Genomic DNA, 23,758 nt, shown 5'->3' on the forward strand with positions numbered 1-23,758 from the left:
AGCTCTCACATTTCACTCTGAGACAGCGGGACAGACTTCACATCCAAGCATACGTAGAAGGCTGCATAATACTGAGACCAGGGCAGTAAAAAGATCCAAGAAGACTCTTGCATCACAACGAAGCAAACAAACTGGGGAAACAGAAGCAGTAAAGAAGAGTCTGACAACACTCTTGACATTGTATACCACAGCAGTGCTTCTTAAAGACGAGACTTATAGCTCTGGTGGTTTCAGAACGCCATGGGAGAGCAACCGAGTTTGGAGGAATGCTCAGAAATGCCACTGTAAATCAAACAGACATAAGACCATGCAGCACTTACAATACAGTCTCACATGTGACTTGAATAATTAAAATATGAAAGATGATACGGGCTTTCATGGTTAGAGCAGCTGTAGTGCCTCTAGCCTTTACGTACCCAACATTTAAATCGATTTCTCTTCAATGTACTTTCTTGGAAAATTAAAGAGATTGTTCCGAGAAGAACAAAAGCAGAAACCCCAGCTGCTTGTGTGATCAGTATTACTGATTTAGACAGCTATTTAACATGTTCAAAAAGAGTTAAGAAGTGGGTGATCTAGTAAAAAGAATAACCAGAGGGAACATGTTAATCCTCAACAGTTCATAAAATTGGAGCTATGACTACAAAGCACATGGGTAAGTCGGGAAATTACACGAGAGGATGACAAAACACTGTACCGCATATGCTGTCGTGAAACACAGTTCCTGATCACGATTTGGTGATAAATTTGGGTTAACTGTCATTTGTCACTGGATAGCAGATGTCAGCAAACTTGCAGCAGGATACAGAATAAGGTACAGATTCTCCAGCAGAGGTAAAAATCCATTAGTCCTATCGTTTTTTTTTGTTGTACATGAGTTGTTGTCACTTTTAGAGCTTCCATGTAAGATCTTATGGTTGGTAAATGTGTTGAAATATTAGCTAAGCTCACTATTGCAACTCCAAAAGCAGCACCATTATTAAAGATTTGTGTGCACATGGGAGTTTTGTTTCCATCAATGCAAATAAAAGCCAAAACAAATAAATACTCAGGACTTGTTTGATATTAATTGGACCAAGGATGAATACTGACTTTCCGCACTGCGCTCGACAGCAAATTGTCAGAAAAAGGGAAGCTGCTGAGTGAAGTGTCGTCAAATTTCATGAATCAAAGTAGAACATTTAAAATAAAGTTTAAGGCAATTATGTTTTACAATTTTACATTTCTTAAAAACTGTTCATCTTGAACTGAACCTATTTGGGATGGTATGGAAGGAAGTAGGGGGAACAAAAGGTTTGAAAAGTAGGAACGAAACAGCTTCAAAGAAGTTTAGCAATTAATTTGGCTAATTAACAACAGTTTGTAAACACGACTGGCTATAAGAAAGAGCACCCTAAAGAAGTTGAGACTCTTGCGTGCAAAGGAGAGCAGAGATTCAGTGATCTATAAATTGTGTAAAAATCTTAAAGAAATATTTCTCAATATAAAATTGTCAAGGCTTTGAATATTCCAACATTTACAAAACATATCATCATCAGTGATAGAGTCTGTAGCAGTTTTACATTCCTTTCCAAAGCCTTCAGCAGCAAGTTACTTAAATTCTCAGGCATCTACAGATTCCTGCTAAAGCAGAGGTGATGCTACACAGTGGTAAATGAGATGTGTGGTTGCCATCAAGTTCGAGATGAGCTTCATATCTTCAATGAAATAGTAAAATGTCTTAATTTAAATATTTAATGTGTTTTCAATGCCCATGAATAAAATTTTGGTTAATGAGATCAGTCACTGCATTCTGTTTTTATTAACACTTGACACACTATCCTAAATATTTTAAACTTGGTTTTTTTTTCTAGTTTTTAGCTTCATTAATTAAAAGGAAAAAAAGCAGATATGATGGAAAACTGAATGACAAAAAATGTAACATTTCCTGTTATATTTTTGTCCAACATTGCTCTGACTTTACAATGAATCATCAGAACTAATAACTTCCTGGTAAGCATTGTTTTAAAACATAGCTAATAAATACTGTTTAAACAATGCTGATCAATTGTATTCTGCATATATAGATAGATACTTTATTAATCCCAAAGGAAATTGTGAATGCATGCAGAGAAAAGAAAACATTTGACTCCTCAAACCAGATCTCAGAACAATCATAACTTAAAAAAGAGCAACTTAAAGCAAGTACGTAATCTTCGAAGAGTTTGCAACAACATAAAGTAATTTTTCCAAAGGTGAGTCAGTTTGTAAAAGCAAGCCACCTGGGATTCATTGTCTTCTGGTTTATGCAGGACTGGGATCAGAGCCACAATACAGGAATTCTTAATATCAGTCAATGGTGCAACTGGAGTTTTTTGCAAAGAAGACAAGGCTGCAAGGTAACATCTACTGGCTGGTGTACATGTTGTACTTGTGCTGCTGAGGTGGCAAGAAGCAGAAAGACCCGACAGCCTGAAAGGAAAATTCTTCTGCTACAGCAATACAGAAAAAGAAACTACAGCTTGCACGCACGCACACACGAAAAGAATAAAGCATGATTTGTTTTAGATTTTGGGCACTCAAGCTAACAGATAACATACTGAAACAACAGCAGCATGTGATTTAGATATAAAGTTTTTCTTGTCCACTACTGTATGAATGATAAATGGCTTTTGGTCAAAACACTCAACATTTTGCTTTTGTGTGTTTGCCAAATTTGATTTCTTTGAAAGCCTGTTTTGTATTACAGGCACTTTTCAAGAATTGTAGATGGATATTTGCCCAGAATTAAGCCCATTTTTCTCAGTTCAATAGCAGGAACACAGATCATTTAAAAGTGAAACTGCGTCAACAAACTTCTTTAACATAAAAAACACAATTTTCATACAAAAGCAGATTAAATTAAATGATTTTCTTTCTTTCTCTTTCTTTCTAAAAAAAATAAATAAAAAACTAGGGAAAATGAAAGATAAGCTTTCCACTAACAGAAAAAAACAATGCATGTGCATCACTGAACCGAATAAACATGATGACACTGTGAAAAAATACTGTTCCAGCTGTCTGTAATCTGCCTCTGGTGAGGATTTTAGCTGAACTCATTATTTTCTCTTTTTACTGGACACTTACTCTGAAAAAATGTCCCTAAAACTTGGATCTTTATTGTTCTTGTAAACGTTTCCAGATTTCTCGTCTCTCTCTCTCTCTCTTTTTTTTTTTTTTTTTTTTTTTTTATAAAAGCACAATGAAAAATCTTGTCCCTCACACCTTGTGCTAGTTTTGACTGGATTCAACTCTTAATGAAAGATTATGCACAACTATGATTTACAGAGAGAAATAAGACTTTTTGCACTGAAGAGATTCACTGCATTGTATCCATGGCAACTGCTTGCTGCTCAAACCCTATTCAAAGCCCATACTATACTCTCTCTAAAATGAACAATACTAAATGCGCCTAAATCAAAGCCTGGGAAGTAAATTTATAATGGTGGTTTAAAAGGTGATGGTATAATCTTCCAGTATTTGTGGCTGCATTAATCCCTCTTCACAACCAAACCACAGGTTGGCAGCTACACGCATTACATTACTCCCATTTCTGACATCACTTATTTGTTTTTCTAATGAATTGAAATAATTTCATGCCCAGATTTAGATACAAATTTAAACTCCCTTAGACAATTTAAAACTATAAATTGAAAGCAAACTAAAAAAAAAAAAACAAAAAAAACATACACACACTTCTGTGTAGCTGAGCAGTCATTGTATCCTTATTCAAATGCTAAATCTATACATCTATGTTTACTGTGGCATTAAAACCTACTGGAAGAGAACAGTGCAAGAACCCAACTCAATGTGCTATTTGACTATTTTCAACAAAGTGAGTCAGATCATACATGATTTTATTTAAAATGGTGGAGTTTTTTTTGTTTTGTTTTTTTTAAGCAATTTAACTTGAATATTTTAGCTTAATCTTGGTAACAGACAAGCAAACATACAGCACACAAACCACGACCTTATGCATTAGGGCACTACTTCAGTGCAGAACCAAAACAAGCACACAAATGGAACCGACAGCCTATCAGGTTCTGCATAAAGACTTATTCATTTGAGTCAGCTGTGTTGGAGCAAGGATGCATGGAAAACCTGCTGGACTAAGGGCCCTTGCTGGACCAAATCGAGTTGATCTATACCAATAAAGTCAAACTTCTGTCCATTCACAAGCCATGCAGCCCCATTCCTCTTCCACCAATTATATGATAGTACCTGTGTGACTGACCTTTTAACGTGCTTTTTGCTGTGATTTTTTTATGCCACTTCATCATTAGCCCTGCCTGGAAACAGTGGCTGTGGACTCTGTTCTTTTATAAGTGTGTAACATTAGTTATGGTTGCAGAAAAATCCACAGCTGAATCCGAAAATGGATGTTGGATATATTCTGAAATTATTTTGAGTTCTTATTAGACAAGACTGAAATGATGACAGAAATCTATAGTTACACACAGCCCTGATGCTGAACAACATGCAAATTTTGAACCAACTTTCATGTCCTGTGGAATGGTAATGTTGTAAAGAAAGGGTTGTATATACAGCTTTCTGAAAGCATGAACACACTTTCACAGAGTCACTGTCGAGTAGAAACAAATGTTGATTTAAAAGAAATGACAACAAAAAAAACACAAAAACAACATTATCCTGGGCAACCAATGAATCTGTTAGGTCAAGAATGGGATTTTAATTCTCCTCGTCAAATGTTTCCTTAGACAATTTAACAACAAACATTTTGAATAAAATATTAACACATTATCATTCTCCTTACAACTGAGACTAATGCCATAGCATGTTCTTTTATTTAGTACAATCGTCCTTTTTGACATGTTGTTAATGAACTGGCTGAAATGTTATGAAATTAGTGGGTGCAATCAATTTCAATATCAAAAACTAATTCCCATTCAAAGTAAATGATGGAAGAGGTAGCAAACAATGACATTTATTTCAGATGTGTGGCTATCACAAACAGCAATTAAACGGTTTCACATATTTAAGTTTCACTGTACAAGATGGAGGGTTATTCGATAAGTATTGTATTGCTGATATTTGTCATATTGAGGACAAACATACCAATAATTTACCATCATCAGGGGCAAAAGGTCATGAAGTCTACCTAAACACTGAAGCCAAAAGCCCACAAACACCAAGTGCGCCCAGGAAAACATTTAAAACTGTTTAAAAGTCCCATCCATCTCCACAAGACACCCCACAAACATATGAATATCTCTCACAGCAAACTCACGGTACATAAACAATGCCAAGCTGCTCGGCCCTGAGCTGCGACTACTGTTACTCTAGCTCAGAAAACCGATCTCCAAGGGTACCCTTAGTCCTGCAGACATACTATCTGTTGTGTGCAGTAAAACTCCAAGGTCATTGAAACATACTTAGTTTTGGTTTTAGATTTACACAAATAAAATGGCAGATATGGCTCATTTTATTGACCTCTAAAACTAGGATTAGTGGACATAAATGGACAGAGAAAGACTTAAAAAGGTATTCTTTAAATATAAGCTTTACTTTAAGAGTTTTCTGCCTTTGTAAGGCAGAAAAGCTCAGGACTAATTTGAATCTTAAATTGTTCTTTAAAAAAGAAGGGGGGTGGGGGGTAGAAGAAATAGGTCATTACATTTCCACTAAATTAAAGTCTGTTGTAACTTGAGGCCATGCCTCTAAAGGTTGTGTTCTGCCCCTCCCTTCCCATTTGAAAACCAGTTTCTCTGTTACTCCTGAGCCCTAATGATCAAGTGTCACACTCTTTGTGTGGGCTCCACTCAAAATACAGGGTCACAACAAGCCATCAAGCCTTTGTTAGCTCTTTTTATCAAATCTAGAAAGGTTTAAAAAATTTGTCAATCACAATACTACCTATAACGAGGTTGCAGATTGTTGTAACTGTTTCTGTATTGGTTAACTTTAGAGGGTATTTTTTTGCCTCACATAGTTTAGGGTGGTGAACCTAATACTTTTTTTTGTTGCAATATAACAATCATCCATTCATTATCCTAACTGCTTAATCCAATGAAGGGTCGTGGGGAAGCTGGAGTCTCTATCTCAGCAGTCTCTGGACAAAAGGCAGGGTACACCCTGGACAGCTCGCCAGCCCATTGCAGGCAATATAACATTTATGATACATTTCAGGCTGGTCTTTCTACGATGCACTGAACTGTCTGAAGATGTTAGGATTGTTGTGGACTCTGGAGAGTTTGCAGGTCTATCCATTGCTAGACTTTACTTTAGCCTTAAACGGTTGATCATAACATATTAATAAAATTGATAACATGGTGGGGAGTTTATAAATCAGATTATATCAGGAATTACTAATCTAGGTAGAACTCTCCAGGGTCCTGTTCTGGGACCACTACTTGCTATAAATCATCTCCTCCTCACAGATAATAAAACCAGTTTATTCAAATCTATACTAATGATATTCAGTTGTACTGCTTGTTTAAGCTTTTATAATCGTCACATTTTATCAGCTGCTTGACTGACATTAAGAGATGGTTAACTGATAATTACCTCCTTCTAATCTCTGATCAAACAGAATATTGAATTATCGCCCCAGCAGCTGAAATAATTTGCTCATTAGGCTCCTTTGTCGATTTGACCCTGACACATATAGGTGTTGTTTCACAAGACTCCTACCCCAATTGTTTGGACCAAATTTGCCTTTTCCATCTAAACAAATATTTTAAATACAAGCAGGCTGCTGTCAAAGTCTGAATGTATGTTTTTATTCAGTCTCATGGAAATTGCTGCAATGCACTTTTTACTTGGCTGAACAAAAACAAAGCCAGCAACACCATTCAATCACCCTTGGACTCAGCCTCAACATCTTACAAACAATGGCAGGGTATGTCGTCAGCTATTGCAAATACACATCCATACAGTATCTTAAAAATAAAAATTCTAAGTTGTGTAAAACTCAAATGCATCATAGCGCTTTCACGCTTTCAAGGTCAGGCAGATTTTCAGTGGGTACAGAAACTCTATTATCCCCTCGTAGGCAGAAGAAATATTTCTATATATTTGTATTATGATTGAAACTTTGAGCAGCTGAGGGTTAGGATTAGTTTTTTGTTTTTGCTGTGTGTTTTTTTGGCTCAAAACATCAAATAAAGTTGAATGTCATGCCTAGCATCCATGATTAGGGTGATATAGCCATGCGACCAGACTTATGTAACTCAGTTGTTCTTATCTGCCAATCGTTATTTATCTCTTCATGTCCCAGGCTGAAACTGAGAGAAGAGGACCAACAGTTAGACCTAGAAAACCACAAACACAACCCCACCCTGCCAGCAACAATGGAAATATAGACACCAAATCACCAGATACACAAAAGCTTAAAAGGACTGTACATTTTAAAGGAACAGTTTCCTTTCTGATATGTGGACTTTTCCCCCCTTTTAATAAGATTTCTTCATCTTAACTATCTTTTTATTTACTTGATTTGTTCTCAAGCATTATGTAGTAAAGGACCCCTGTCTTAACAAATACACCGAGTATTGGTTAAAGTTCTTTTTCATTTTGTATTTTTTAAAGTATAGTGGTTTGAGAAGATTGTAGATGCACATAGAATTTTAAATTAATGTATTTATATTAAAATGTTCATTTCTATTTGTATATTGAATATTTTTCACTGTATGGGTGGTGATGTTATGATTATGGTGTTCCAACATAGATCCACAAAAATCAAAGAAATTAAGTTATTTTTCCTCCCTCTGCTGTATCAAAATAGTATTGAGTGTTGAGCACCATCCTTAGCATCGGTATTGAGTATTTTAGTACTGTGACAACCCCAGTAATTGCCAAAGAAAGTTACATAAGAAATCCACTGAGGAATCAAGAACTTTTTCATCCGTAAAGCCCAAACTCAGCCAATCTGCACATCAGATTTTTCCTCACTAGAAGGTTTTGCTCCTTTGCAGCAGTGCTGGTGCTAACCTGCTTGAAAACATTCTTATGCTGATCGTGTCAACCCAACAACCCCTGAAGGAAACTCTCAAGATGCCATTAATGAAACTGGGGAAGTTCTTCTCTTCAACTACTTGTGCTTTTTGATTACACTTAAAGAAACCACCTGGTTCTCTCCTTTGTTTCACATACCTCAATCTTAATTCAGACAAATTAAAAAGACTTCTATAGAAGAGATAAACAACCACAAAAACTGTATCTCTATTTTTGTAGACAACGTGGAACCCCTTACTCCATCCACCCATGGTTTGCCCCACAATGATCTCATCCCATTTACACAAAAGAGCCTGGACGCTCCCTCCCCAAGGGTGAAAGAGCCTGCCTCTGTGAGTGTGTGCATGTACAAGTGTGAATGCAATGCTAAACAACAGACAGGGCTGTGTCTGCCTCAGTTATTTGTGCAGGAGGCCTGCCATGCACATCCACTCACAGCTTTCCTGAAACAGCAGCTGAAATACAAATTTTTATGTTTCCTGAATGCTGCAAAAGACAGACGGAGAAAGATAGCGAGACTGGTCGAAGTATGAAGTACAGTAATTAAACCAGGAAGTGGATGGTCCTGTGAGTGAAGGCCCATTTACACTCCCCTACGTATGTAAATGGAGACGCCGGTTTTAAAGATGGTCATATGTCCCCACCCTCATACTTCCATGCGTCTATGGTTGCTAAATCAGTTCATCCACTGGAGGGCTGTGTTAAATTTGCAGTTCACTTCAGCATTATGATACTAATTGGAAGTGGAAATGCGCCATTATAACGTTGTTGACAACCGTCCAAAAGCACCAGAAGAAGACTAACAATAAAACCACCAAGTTTTTTGCTGTTGTCCTCAACAAAATCTCGATTTTTTCCACTAGATTTCCCATCCCAAATAATCAGGTCCACTTAAAATCATGCTTTGAATATCAGGAGCATCGTCTTTGACAAAAAACGTCATCTTATTCCAGCTGCAAAAGCCTTTGAACCACTACTTTCTCAGTCTGAGCAATTCTGTGTTAGCCTCTGCTGCACAAAGTGCCTTCTTCAAGTGGCACTTTGTGGCTGTGGATTTCAGGGGATCTGAATAACAAAGTGGCCCTCCCTGCCACCTGTCATCACAGTAAGCTGTCAGCGATGGAAGCCAGACTGAGTACAAGGTGCCAATGAGGTGACAAAGCCTCAATCTGAACAGACGATGACCCCAGAAAAGGCTTGAAGCTCTTTCTGGGTGTAATGCGGGTTAGAGGGTTTAGAAAGGAAAGCCAGCTGAGTTGCTGTCTGACTGAATTCATATGGTGAAAGCTAGAGCAGATGTGCAAATGAACGGTAGTCTATAAATACTTTGCTAATTTATATCAGTGAGTTGTGATGAGACAACTTAGCTCCATTGAATGAACCCCACCAACTTTCAGACTGAAAAGCATAAAATAAAAAGACTCCCAAGTACAGTTTATAAGCTCAGTTTTCAGAATCTGTTTGCCTTGGTGCAAAAGAGGTGAAATATTCACTATCTGTTTATTTGTCTAGATAAGCTTATGTAATATACTGGCACTATCAGATCCATATTCCTATAACACCTACTTCTCTCTGCAGAGCCGAAACAAAGCAAAAGGCTTGTTGTGTACTCCATTTCTCAGTTTTGACCCAAGCAGTTGTTTTAAAACACATATTCACACATGAAATCCAATTTCATTAAGTACACAATAGTGGCTGTGAACAAGCTTCTTAAAACGGGCATCTAGTTTTTGTTGCTACAGGCTGTTGATTATTCAGGCACAACTTGTTTAGAGTCGTTTGTCTCCTGGACTTTCTAACTGAATTACTATTCATATATTTTCAGGCTTTAAAATGTAACAAAAAGTACCACTGATCAACAGACTTCAAAGCTTTTTTTTTTTTTTTTTTTTTTTTTTTTAGCTCTATGAATAACATTCACTACTCATTCAAATTTTCCATTTCCCTCCAGTACGTTCTCTATCTCTACAAATCTTTCCAAGTCCACCATATGCAAAGATGGCAACAAAGCCAAGTGCTGTGTTTACAGGCAATTGGTAGGGGGAAAAGTGGCACATTTCTTTACAAGATAAACTTTTCTACTGTCCATCTGGATCACTCCAAGCCTAAAGATACACTATGCAAGCAAACCATTTAAGAGGCAAGTTTGCTGAAGAGACGGAGAAATATGCTTCCAGTATTTTTTGTGAAAAGCATCTATCGTTCCTCAACCAACAGCAGCTAGCACGCTATGCTTCCTAAAACATGACAAAGACTAAACTAAGATGGCTATTAATATTCTAAATATACTCAGTGTTAAAGTTTGGGTGAAATAAAACTATGAATTAAAGAAACAACTTGGATAGATTAGACCATGATCAGCAGCTCAGAAAAGTGAAGCTAGGCTCAGCAGAAACGTCACAAGACTGCCTCCCTCTTGGAGCGTGACAGCCCCACGAACAGACAGCATTCTTTCCACTTTGAGAAGAGTGGAAAGAGGGCAAACTCATTAGCCTTACTGGCAAAACACATAACCAACTCAGGCACAAGTGCACTGACTGAAAAGTAGTGACACATTACTGCGAAGGCCAGAGGAATAAAAGTAGGTTACCTGACAGGGGTTCTGGCTGGATCACAAGATGCATGCTTTTGATCTTTGGCTAGACAACTGTTTGGAGTTAATATGTCCAAAGACACGGAAACAGGTTGTTTAATAAAAATACACTGAACTGTTTCAGTTATACATTTGCTCACCAAACAGAGTTTAGAAAGTAATATCAAACCATCACATTTCTCTTGTTTAAAATCGATTAGAAACAGTAAAGGCAGTAAAAGACAATACTTCATACAAAATCAAGTGTACTAAACAGGTCCGCATAAGATGCTGCTGAATTACTGGCAATTACTTCAGGACATCACAGTTTAGATTAAAGCAAATGCTCTTCCATACTAAAGGTATGGAAGTTTTTCAGCTCAGGGACAATGACACATTGACAAAACATGTCAGTTTGCAGACAACGGAAAATTATTGTGTAGCACTGATAACTGTCAAGTTAACATGCATGCAACATGTCTCCTCACAAAAACTGAGCACTTTGCCCGCATAAGTAACATTAGGAACAATGAAATCCATTTTCACCCAGACCAAACAACACAGGTAGCATGTGCAAACTAGTCAAATGTGAATAAGGTGCTGCCAACTTGGTTCTCCAATTCTAAGGAAAGAGAATCACCAAATTTCACTTTCAGACCAAAGGATCTATTGAGCTGGTCAAAGAGAAGCCTGCATTTACATTTAAAAGGGCCTTGGAGTCATGATAAAAGCTTCTATCTGAAACTGTACTTTATAGGGGCAGCTACACCTGTTCTCAGCAGTCAAATAGCAACTCAGATAAAGGACTTTGTGTTTTTTTTTTGTTTGTTTTTTTTTTTAACTGCAGCACCTTCAGTGCTAGTTGAGAACCAGTTCTACTGACTTCCCTGACTTCCACTGGTTCAAGCCCAAAAACTGTTGCCACAATAGCAACAGCACTCTGCTGGTCCAGAGAAAAGCTTTGCTTATGTCCGAAACTGAGACAACCAAGCAGACTGGCTGAAATGCTGTGACTTTTAAAAATAGATATTGTTTATCATTCTTAAATATCTCCAGTCATGTTAATACAACAGTCAAGAAACCAAGTTTTAACATGACTGTGAAACCAAAATAGCAGTGGAAGACATGCTCTTAAGTTTTCAGCTATTCTAACAGTTTAATATTGTTAGCCATGTTTGCAAACCACATTTGCTATTTTAAGGTGAACTCATAAACGGTTTACACAGCTACATTTTTAAACATGACTGGGCATTTTTTAATCACAAGCTGCCAACAGATATTGCTGGAAGAGCATGTATAAACCCTGTTTACAGTGCAGTTCATAAACACCAATCAGTGTTTGAAACACTGATGTTGCATAGTTTTTACAGACTGCTGATGTTAAGACACAAACTAATCAACTCAGAACTGGCTCCATTGTTTGCCCTGAACCAGCACTGGTCAAAAAAAGTTTGTGTGACTAAAGCTGGTCAACGAACCATGGTACATGATTGGTGAAGTATGCAAAATACACTATACTGTGTAGTGCTGATGTGGCTCTCTTGGACATTAATATTAAGACCCTTTTTGAAAGTACTACATAAAAAAATATTTCAGATTGACCTGACTTCTTGGGTATACAATAATGTGATTAAGTCAGACACTCAACACGCATTTCATCTTCTTGGAAAAATGCTGGCTGACTAGTCGTACTAAAGCAACATTTGTTAAACCAGATGATGACCCAATTATGCTTTAGATGATTTGTACTTGTAGAAAGGGTTTAATTAGGTTAAATTATTCTGTTCTTTTTTAAATCAGCAGAGGCCAATTTAGTCATGCAAAGACAGTCCTTGCTTCACAGTGATGGCAAATGGCCAAGCAGCAACCATTACCAAAAAAACTGCTGTCAAACCTGAACTTTAAAGTAAAGACGTGTGAGAAAAAAAAAATTTAGGCCATTCTGTAAGTATAGCCAAATTCACTACACGGATGTCTTTAAGTTAAACTAAATGGTTATTTTTGTCAGATGATGCTGCAGTAATAAAATCTGAATTTTATGATGGCACAGCATTTTTGCAAAAACACACATGTGCATAGAACTTTTGAGCATGTGTGGAGTACTTCAGCAATCTTTTGTCAAACTGGTTGAGTTTATACACACACACACACACACACACACACACACACACAGACACACACACACAGGAGTGAATCAGTCTCCAACTGCATTACCTGAGTGTCTTAGGAGGCTGATTTGATAAGACTGATTAGACAAATGTGCATGTGTCTTTTAAAAGTCAGTTTTGGTTGGATTAATACCATTTCTATTTTTCTAGTGTCATGTAAACATGATTAGGCCTGTCACAGCAACAAATTTTGCCATGCAATTAATTGTCTCAAAAATTATTGCGATAAACGATAATATTGCGCTAAATGATTATTGTTGTCATTTTGAGACCAATTTAACTAAAACAACAATAATGCCATCGTAATACAAGTACATCCTTTCAAAGATCAACATACTTTTAATTTCTAAAGAACACTTAGCTCGATGTGCACACTTGTTTATGCTCATCTAGTCTGCTAAAACCGATCTGGATTACTCCTTGGGTTTTGGCAACGTGGTTATCTGGAACATATGGTCTCTAAATATTATGTATTACAGTTACATAGTCTTTGGTCATAAGAGGACATGTTGGGACTTGACCAGAGGTGGAATGGTAAAATTTAATGTCTGATCACCTTCCGTATGTAATTTTTCATGTCATTGTAAGTTTGCAAAATTGCCGTTTGTTACATGTATGTTCATCCAGGCAATTCATACTGGCTGTGAAATGTTTGCAACATTTTTCAAAATGTCGCCATTTTAACAATATTAAAGGGCGGCATCACTTTACTAACCAGGCTGTCTGAGTGCACACCATGTTGCACTGTCCCGTTTGTATTTAATCTGACATTTAAACACCCTAGTGATTGTGGACTGTCGGGAAGATGGAGCTAGTCTGTTTGTTAAGATCTTTTTTTCCCCAGCTGGGAAAACTGCAGTTGATGTGCAGATGGAAACTTGGCAACACGTGTTGCCGTGTTTAGTTAATATTGTCTTAAAACAAATGTGGCAGTCAAGAAAAGAAAGACAAATGAAAATGATTGAGTCCAGCAAACTTATTGCACACATTTTTTTCTAATTGTGTGATTAATTGACTTATTGCGATAGGCCTAAACATGATCCGTGTCTAGCATTGTTTTTTCAGCCATGTTGGCTCTCCTTTACGCACGTCCCATGACTTGGCTTGATGACCACCCCTGCTGCTGGTTCAAAGGCACATCCACCTTGACAATTTTTTGGCCTTTGTACCTTACAAACAAAAATGCAAGGCTTCAGGAAATAACTTGTCATTTCTGTCTCAAACAGATTCTCATTAAAAAAAAAAAAAAAGAAAGAAAAAAAGCCAATTTGTCTTAAAAACTCAGTACTTCCCACTAGTTTACACACACTGCATTATCAGTATGCTCTGCGTGTACAATAGAATAGTCTGTTTCCTACCCTTTTAAATTGCATCACATTTGTGAGAGAAATACAATCGCGGGTTGAACAACAACAAAAAAAAACTTATACCAAAGAATATTTTCTCTGTCTATGCCAAGCAGCTTACTCTGTTCTTGACCATTGTTTTGTATTTTTTATTGGACTGAATGACTGTAGAATAAACAAAAAAGACATTCTAACAATTTAACAATACAAGGATCTCCACACCACATGGGAGAACTATATACAGTCTCAACATCCTGGGAGCTATTCTTAAGCCTATTCCATCCCTCTTCACACAAATTCTCAAAGTACCGTAACCTATAATGAAACCTACTTTGAGGGCAAGCACTGTCACCGACTGCCTCCAATAATGATAAAACTTGGTAATGCGATGAGGGAAATGCCACCCAAAACAATCCCACTATCTAAACCAAAATCTGTTACGCTACTGGTGCAGCAAGCAGCTTAGTGGTGTCTGCATGCAAGTTTCTCATAGGCAAAATTCAAATTCAAACATGATTTCCTTACAATTTTGTGCAAACATTTTCTCTCTTTTTTTTTGACAAAGAATACCTGAGATCTCTCAGTTATACATAGATAAAATCACCTGAAATAATATTACTCAATGTGAGTAGAAGGCAGTTTGATACATAATTAAATAAAAAATGTAATTTACTTGACTTTGAAAAGGTTGTGAATGTATGTATACCAAAATATGAGTCACTTCATTAAATCTAGAATAAACACTAGCTTCTCTCACACCCTTCAAAATCCTATTTGACTTTTATCCAGCCAACTATGGAGCATGTCAACCAAGTCTTACTCCTCCCTTAACCTATCCATTCTATGTCCTTAGTCACCTGACAAAGCCATTGGACAACTGGTGGTAGTGACAAAGTGCAGGTTTAATGTACACAAAACCCACAGAGCAGCCATGACCCACTTTATACCTGAAACCTGTAGCAGTGAGTTGGAGGGGAAAAAAAAAAACAAAAAAAAAAACCTCATCAACTCCCCCTCTTCCAGCTCCTGTCAGGCCAAACCAAGGTCAGGAGAGAATTTACTGCTGCGTTTCCACGTGGCAACTGCTCTGCGAATTCTGCCAGAGCAATTTCCGACATTTTTCACACTCCACAAACCTCCACTATCCTGTTATTCCTGCAGCACATCTCAGGTGGACAAAGCACCAAACTGAGAATTAAAAGACTTTTTATTTTGTACATTGCATGAGAAAGTGCCATTTTTAGCTTTGTTCAGCTGCAACTTGTGCCATAGCTGTCATAACAGGAAAACCACAAACATGCCATGAATCACCAAAACTATGAGATGAAACAGGGAGTGCTCTCTTGCATTTGGAGCATAGACTGGTGCTGACTGGCAATCAGTCAAGTGCTGAGGCATAGATATATGAGCACCTTGGCACTGGATTCCGCCCTCATCTCAGTCACACAGCCCTAAAATAAAGTTTAAAAAAAAAAAAACAATTAAAAAAAAAATCCCAACCTTTTAAGCAGTAGTCTGTCATCCCTATATCTTATATAATCATGTCATCATGTTTATTTATTTATTTCCGACATGGCTTGTGCACATAAACATTGCAGCATTTGTTTTAAGTGCTGCAGTACATGCTGAGTAAGTAATGACTCAAGTACCTGGATAAAAAGCAAACTGCACGCAGAAAGGGAGGTCAGGTTAACAGTTCCTTATAGCGAGCGCAGTTCTGAATGGCTTCAAGAGCAACACTTCCCTCACATAAACTGTATTATCCAACTATTTCTTTAAACTTCATCAGTAACTCCACTATGTGTGTGCCCAGCAAACACCTGCCACAGGTCAGGCAGGCTACAGGAGAGCACTCTGATTATCTGGCGTCAAGACGGGCCCGAGAGGAGCAGGAGGAGGAGGAAGGAGGAAGGAGGAGAAACCGGGGTGTTTTATTCCCAACTGTTGCATCTGAACTATAACTAGGTCAACTTCGATGCAGGAAGCAAACATGACCGTAGACACAGCCTAACAAAGGGAATTTCCTCCGGTGATCAGCTTGAGCAGCGATACGTGGCTCGATAACAACGCGTTGAAAAGTGCAAACGCATAAACGTCTCTTTTCGGTTTGCCACCACAGTCACATGCAGCTCTCAAATCATCGCTAAAATACTGCACCCATTATTTCTAATGTCTACAAGTAACTTCCTTTAGTCTTATCTACCATGTGAGATAACACGAGTACTTACCAGCTGTTTACACCGCAGCGCGACACAATGTTGACATGTAGGCAACTTGCTATTTTACCGCTCAACAAATTCCGTAATGTTGCCAAAAAAAAAAAAACAGGATAAACCAGAACGGCGCGAGGAGAAAAGCCACTTCCGAGTTGACTCCTAGAAAAACTTTGCAGGCCACTTGTTCGCCACACTTTGAGTCAACTGAAGTTGTCGGTGGAGGTAGGCGCCATGTTTGTGTCTGCGCTGATAGTTCTGTTGGTGAGCTTTCTTTCTAAAGGTCTCTTTCAGGCTGGAACCGCCCAGAGCAGAGGAGCGGCTACAGTCAGTCCCCGCTGAAAACGACACAACCAGCGGGCAGCAAGCTAGCACATATTAACATAGCAGCTTCCGGAAAACCTTTTCAAAGTAAAAGAAAGAACTGTGACGTACGCTTACATTAAACCTAAAAAATCCTAATAAATAACACACGTGCCTTATAATTGATGGTGTTATTTATTTGATAGTTATTCCACATAAATCTTTCGTTTTTTTGTCAGGGATGATACGTGCGAACATTTTGTAAATCGGTGGGGAAGTAATATTCAGGAAATGCCTTTTTTTTCTTTATCATACAAGTATGCAGTGTAAAGCAGAGCAGCACAAAACTGAACAATACATACGCCAGGGGTTATAATTTCTTAGGAGCAGCTATGACATAAATACTAATAGTCACATAAATACACAAAAAAAAGTGTGCACAAATCAATAGTCTCAATGGCTTTCGTGTTAGTGGAATACTTGATAGAATTAATATATTGTTTGACCTCATTATTAGAAATAGAGAAAGGGGGCTTTTGATTAGTATGTCGACATTTGTGAATATGCCATTTTGTAAAGTATATAATAAGATTAATGATATAGAATTGTTTGTTTTTCTCAGGTGGGTAGTTACTGAAACCAAACAATATATGTTCAAAGCAAAGGGAAAAACTTGGTTCAATACAGGAAGAGATCAAAATACAAATATAATTCCACAATCTGGTAGAGTAGGGGCACGAGGAAATGCAAAATGCCTTTTACAGGTGGAAAAGCCTCAACTTCCGGTGTTCTCTTCTTTTTACTGCTGCAATGACTGCATTTTAATTGTGTGTTCTGTAGTTTCTGACGCCCCCAATCTTTTAGGAGAAAACTCACAGGCGAAACAGGTGTCAGAATTTACTCACAAAATTTGTAGGACACTTTTAGCAAATCATTACAGTAACTAGAGCAACAATTCTCAACCTTTTTGCAACACAGTACCCCTTGTAAAATATTTTTTCAGCCACCCTAACCAGTGCAAAGTACTTTTGGTTCAGAAAAAAACAAAAAACACAGCATTTGATCATTTGTGTTTGGCCTTTTAAACTTTGTGTTTTGTACATCTCTACTATACACTTCAACCAGGACTCCATTGTTTTTTGTTGTCAAGGCGACAGTGGGGTTCAATTCATGTTGGCATCTGGGATTTTGGAGGAATAAAATGGTGTAAATCTAAATGTAAAAAGTCAGTTTATGAATGTACACTTACATTTATTGGAATAAATGAATTACATTAAATTGATATTTTAAGGATGTTTTAAATAACTTTTTATTTCACGTACCCCCTGGAATGCCTTGAAGTACTCCCATTTGAGAAGCAGTGAACTAGAGAATGCGACATGCTCACATCACATTTTCCCAACTTAGACCCTTTTTTTCAAACAAATGATTGCACTTTCAAAATAGTGTTCCAATCCACTTTATTTATATAGGACATGTTAAAACACATGGTTGCTAGTATGCTGTACCTGTTGAAACATACACAACCAGAAAGACATTAAAAGGCTTGGGGAAAAAAATACAATTTATCTAAAATACACTAAGACTTAAGTACAGTAAGAGCAGTTACGGGTCAAAATGAAGAAATTAGAAAAAGGAAGAACGTTAAAATATTGTACTGAACAAGCCGATTTGCAGACCTGACTTCAATGGCACATTACAGTTCAAGCGGGTCTGATATGCAAGTTTGTGCCAGTTCATTTAACAATTCAAAAAACAGCATTACAGTAGTCCAAGCAAGCAATAAAAAGTATCAAATTGAGATTTAAAAAAAAAAAAAAAAAATTTGACAAAAGCTGTAATTTATATACTGGATTTCACTACACCATTGTCCAATATTGTCAGTAGTCAAAAATGGCTAGTGGCACACCAACTTCCACAAGTGCAATTTATTTGAAACTCAAAACTGTCTGCAAAGTATATTTAATCTTTATTTCAAGTCTTTTAGAAATACATTTATTTTATTACAGCAACTCATAATTCAGTATTAGCTTAAAAGCAACATTTATTTTACAGCTATATACACGCATTTATTACAAGCTCAAATTTACACAAAAATAAGACAGTAAAGGATGAATAGCTGTCACTAACACTTCATGTCATCTATAGGGGAGAATGTGATTAGTTTGGGGAGGGTGTACTCCTGTTTCTTTGGGGGTGAAGGCATGTCTAGTGAATTAAGATCCAATGAAAACACCTTGTCTGCGTTTTCCACCGACGCTGCAGGTTCCATTCGCGAGTCCAGAGCAGAGGCCTTGAAATCTGACAGAAGGCTTTCAGTTGCCCTTGCACTTTCCAAAGTGCCACCATTGCTCACTTGTTTCTGACCCAGATGACGTGCAGATAAAGGTGACTGCAAAGGGACGTCCATCTCTGCATCCTCTTCACTCCTCATATCCACAGCTTCATCATCAAGGATCAGACTATCACAGCTTGCCATTTCAGGGAGGGTCTCATGGTCGAGGCTGAACTGGACGGCACTGCTCCCAGTGCCACTTGGGCTGTCGAGGGCTTCTGTGTTGAATGTGTCCCAGAATAGAGTGGACCTGAGTAAGACCCCCTGCTGGCAGACAGAGGGTCTGTCTTGGCTCATGACAGAAGGAGTAGTAAAGGGGAAAGTATGGGTGTGAGTATCAGGGCTCATGGTAACATTCTGGGGCTGACAAACTTGCCCAGTTAAACTATTTTTCCCCTCAGCTGACTGAGCTGACAATTTTTTAGCTTCATCCTCTTCGATTGCTTTTCGCCAGGAGCTTTTCACATCCATAACTGAAGAAAAATAAGGAATGAGAAAAACCAATCTCATTAAAAACATGTCAGTGGCTCGATGTAAAACAAAAATACAGTTAGATTCAAGTTAAAAATGAATTCAAACTCACTCAAGCTTTCAGGTGTTCGAGGCAGCTGTTTTCTTGTGGAGAAAGGATCTCGCTGAAGAATGTTGAGAAGACACTCCAAATCCAAACCTTTAACTTGGGCCTCTGAAGGTGTGGTTGCAGTTATAGCATCTGCAAACTAAGAAGCACACACACACACACACACACACACACACACACATCTTCTCTGATTTGCTATTTATCATCTGATTTCAACCCCCCCCCCCCACAGAAACAAAAAATATACCTGATCAGCAAGGTTATCATATTCCAAGTCTAAAATCTGAGTCTTGGTCCTCACAGGAGTCCCCTTCCGATGGCTCGTCTTCCTCACGCTGGCCTAATATAAAAACTACATTAATTATTGAGGAACACTTGGACCAAACCTCAACATATTGAGTGAATCCAGTGATTTATGACTAACCACATTGGAGGTTGTCTGAAACGCAGCTCCAGCCTTATTTGCGGGGGCAGTTAGAGTCTTTCGGGGAGGAGAAGGCGGCGTCTCAAATAGCCAGTCAGGAGATGTATTCGTTTGTGGTTCAACTGAGACAACTGGACTTTGACACGCTTTAAGTTTTGCAGGACAAGAACTGTTACATTAAAAAAAAAAAAAAAAAGTACTTAGTTATTTACCACTTTACTTGGTGAAATGCTCTATTTTCTGTAGTTCAGTTAAAACAAAAATTCAAGAAAATTCATGTGGCCACTAACAGCCTGTTTTTAGGTACATCACTAATCCCAAGCTTACTCACACTGCACCTGCTGTTAATTAGACTGAAAAGATGAGGGTGAGTTAACCCATTGGCTGCCAGCCATCGCTGCAGCAGAGGGCCCCACGCTGCAGATGTTTTGGCTCATCGTCCAGGACCCATGTAATGTTAAGTTCTGGGACTGCAGATGCGGAGGGCTGATTTGGCCTGGTGTGCATGTTTGGAACTTGGGGTGTGCTCCAAGAGTGCATTTTAGGGAGATTTTGACCCCCCCCCCCCAAATCCAATAACCCCCGGCTGCAGCCTGGAGAATAGGGTGGGTCTGGGTATGGGGCAGAGTTGGATGTCAAATGGGCGTGGTTGGGGTTAGGGTCAGGGTTAATCCAATCAAAATGTTGAGAGGGCAGGGTTGGACATCCAGCCCCTTCCAATATCCAGCCCCACCTCATTCTCTAGTCTGCTGCCAAGACCCACTCGCCAAATCAGCTTTCAATATACACAAACTACAAAAGTGCAAAGAACATCTTTGGATTCAGAAAGCCGTTAAAGGACATTTTTGGCAACTAAAGAGTTAATTGGTATTTTCAGTTTGATGCAATAAAGTGGGAACTGATTAATACTTAGCTGTAAAACATAACATAGTTGCATTGATAAATGATTAACTTTTGTTTTAAAAATGTCTGCTCCGTATCTGTCCGTGACGATTTCTCTCAATTCGCCACGGTCATCAGAAAGCAGGGATGCTCTAGGGAGGGTCAGTGATGGACAGAGCACTGCTCAGGGCTGTCCAAGTATCTGCCTCCCACCAGAAGTCACAACAAAAACAACCCACCCGCCCCTCAGATGCTGTTTCGAAGAGACTGTACCTTTTTAGGCTTGAGTCACCATGGTTGACTACTTCCTCTGAATCCCTCTCTGCTGGTATCTCTTCTGAAAGCCAAAATGGTTAACAGTCAAGTATGAACAAAAAGTGAATATTCAAGTACAGATTGTAACAAAATCTAAGTCTACTCACCTGGAAGCTTGGCAGAATACTGAGAGAAGATGCTATTTTTGTATGCAGCCTCAGCAGCTGGTTCAAAAGACAGTGGAGCCATTGGTGAGAGGAAGTCAAGAGCCTAAAAACAATCACATGAAACAGGGTCACTCTACAGTTAATGGTTGGGAAAATGCAGTGAAAGAAATTACAGGGAACACTCACAGGATCTTCATTAAGGAAAGAGGCGAGGGGAGTGCCTTTCAGAATATCCATCCATCTCTCATCCCACTTATCCTCCAGCTCTCTAATTGTACTCCTGATTTCAGGAATCTCCTCCTTGGAAATCTTCTGCCTGGAGGGATGACAGCCTTGATCAATAACACTGACATCCGATATTGCTATAGTAGCATAAACACATACACATAAAATAAGTTCAGAGCAGAAATGCACCCTACAAAGCAAGTACTGTTTGTTATATTAAATATTTTAATATACATGATGAAGTGGAGGTCCTGCAACACACGAGCCATCTGCTGAGTCTTCTCCTGCAGGGGCTGAGGACGAAGGCGGGACTCAGAGGTAGGGGGGACCTGACAGCGTTGCTCCTTAAGGAGCTGCAACGCCTGGTTCATCAGCTCAATCACACAGAGGAGGTTCAGTTGGCCAGCTTCATACACATTTCCAGTGGTTAACTGAAAAAACATTTGCACACACACACACACACACACAAAAATAAAAGACCAGTGAGATTCCTCATCTCTGTACTTGCAAGAAAGATTACAAAAACAACTTCTCAAAATGTGTTTTGTCTTTACTGCAGATTTTTACATCTGGGGGGGGAAAGTCTTTCCTCATAGTCTTGGGCAAAAGCAAAGTGACGATTTTACTGTGGAAATAAGCCTGGACTTATGACTTTCATTATTCTCACCTGATGTGGGAGTTGCTCAATTCTCTCCAACAAACAGGAAGGGATTTTGAGTACTCGATCCGTCCCATCCAGGACATGTTGATCTACGTCACCTTTCAAAACACTTTCCACTGAACTCTGCTCATCTTTGATTGTTGACAGCATTCTTTCAATGTCTGACCACAAGGACCGCACCTTTGGATATCAAACATAAAACAAATTCAACAAAAAAATAATGTATACTGTAAAATTTAAAAAGTGTTTTCTATTAAACGTCAAATGAGGGCGAAGGTACAGCGAAATTTAAAAGAAAAGAAAAAAGATCAGTGTGTACATCATGCATTTTAAGTTAAAAATATTGTAAAACATACCTTTTTGGTCTTCTCGGCAAGAGAAGCTTCATCCTGAGCAAAGTCATTGGTGTGACACCTGCAAGTAGATCATTGCATTTTGTTCAACTTTTGTCAAGACGAAGAACTCAAATCCAAAATACAGTGGGACGAAAAAGTTGCACATACTTAAGAAGCTCATCATACTTGGCACCATCTGTTTTGATGTCCCTCATAGACGTCACACGATGTCTGTACAAAAGGGAAAATAAGTTTAAAGAGGAAAAAAAAAAAAACACAACCTCTTCAATACATTTAGAAAGGTAAAGTAAAAATGATTTTTCAAGTACCACAAAACAAAATTCTATAGAAATTTTATGCTTAAATGCACTCTATAAGCATTTGCTTAAAAAGTATGTATACCATCTTGTCATAATTGAAAAAGCCAGGCTGTTATTTTCAATCAATCAAAATGTAAGATTCTTCTTTTTATATCTGGTTGCAAACTATTTCTTCACAATTTACAAAATGTGTCAAATCTCCTCCTCTTGTCTACAATGACAAAGAAAAATGTCTGGTGTTAAACTGGGGTTAATGATCGTTATCTCCAGCAAGTACTAAACAACCTCATGAACTTAATTAATTCATTTGAAACAGGTGAGGTTGGAAACAAAAAGCCAGTGCAATATTAGAAACACAGACAGAACATGAAAGAAAATATTCTAATCAATAAATCTAGATAATTAGATTTAAGACTGATTGTAAACTAAATCTAGAAAAAATGAAAAGTTATGATCACAAAATCTTTTATTTACCACAAGTGTCAATATGTTTTTCTTGATGACAGATTTAAGAGAGAGAAAATGTATTTCCCACAACCTGTGAGTGGAAAGAAGATGCTCAAATAGAATGCTTCAGTAGTGATTGCCCGTCTGTCAATACACTATAAACCAGAAAAGCACTCAGAGTGCAGACATCCGACAAGCAGCTCATTTAAACCCATATCGTGATTTCTACTCTTTATTGTCTTACATTAATTTTCATATGTATATACCATTACATTCCTAGATAAACTGATAATTCAAGTGTCTTGGCTATGTTGGTGTTTCTTTTATGTCAGAAAGACAGACAGACAAATGCTGGCAAAACAACCTCTGCCACCTCATTGGCAGAGAAACCCAATGGACATAATGGACAATAAAGGACTTACTGAGCTCGTCTCTGATACGCTTGAAGAAAACAATCCTGATCAACTGCAGCTCTCAAAAACCTTGTACGAACAAGATTGAATCGTTTAACTGTCATGTCCAAGGTGGAGGCT

The 23,758-nt window shown here is 38.1% G+C and overlaps 2 protein-coding genes across 2 annotated transcripts in view; both read right to left on the reverse strand.

The window, feature by feature from the left end:
* Positions 1-16,498, reverse strand: part of dennd4c (DENN/MADD domain containing 4C) — a 47,614-nt gene extending 31,116 nt beyond the window's left edge. Inside the window, exon 1 of the mRNA XM_079257908.1 lies at positions 16,307-16,498. The gene's annotated coding sequence lies outside the window, so the exon portion shown is untranslated. The remainder of the gene's footprint in view (positions 1-16,306) is intronic.
* Positions 16,499-18,194: 1,696 nt separating this feature from the next.
* Positions 18,195-23,758, reverse strand: part of haus6 (HAUS augmin-like complex, subunit 6) — a 7,411-nt gene continuing 1,847 nt past the window's right edge. Inside the window, exons 5-16 of the mRNA XM_079257545.1 lie at positions 23,648-23,758; positions 22,627-22,689; positions 22,480-22,537; positions 22,130-22,303; positions 21,697-21,893; positions 21,424-21,553; positions 21,238-21,340; positions 21,089-21,152; positions 19,934-20,102; positions 19,757-19,849; positions 19,513-19,648; positions 18,195-19,402 (exon numbers count right to left, since the gene is read on the reverse strand). The exon at positions 23,648-23,758 is cut by the window's right edge and continues 34 nt beyond it. Coding sequence (XP_079113671.1) covers positions 18,720-19,402; positions 19,513-19,648; positions 19,757-19,849; positions 19,934-20,102; positions 21,089-21,152; positions 21,238-21,340; positions 21,424-21,553; positions 21,697-21,893; positions 22,130-22,303; positions 22,480-22,537; positions 22,627-22,689; positions 23,648-23,758 — 1,981 coding nt within the window. The 3' untranslated portion in view covers positions 18,195-18,719. The remainder of the gene's footprint in view (positions 19,403-19,512; positions 19,649-19,756; positions 19,850-19,933; positions 20,103-21,088; positions 21,153-21,237; positions 21,341-21,423; positions 21,554-21,696; positions 21,894-22,129; positions 22,304-22,479; positions 22,538-22,626; positions 22,690-23,647) is intronic.

Source organism: Telmatherina bonti (genome assembly GCF_933228915.1).
Source record: "Telmatherina bonti genome assembly, chromosome: 18".
In the NCBI taxonomy this organism is placed as follows: Eukaryota; Metazoa; Chordata; class Actinopteri; order Atheriniformes; family Telmatherinidae; genus Telmatherina; species Telmatherina bonti.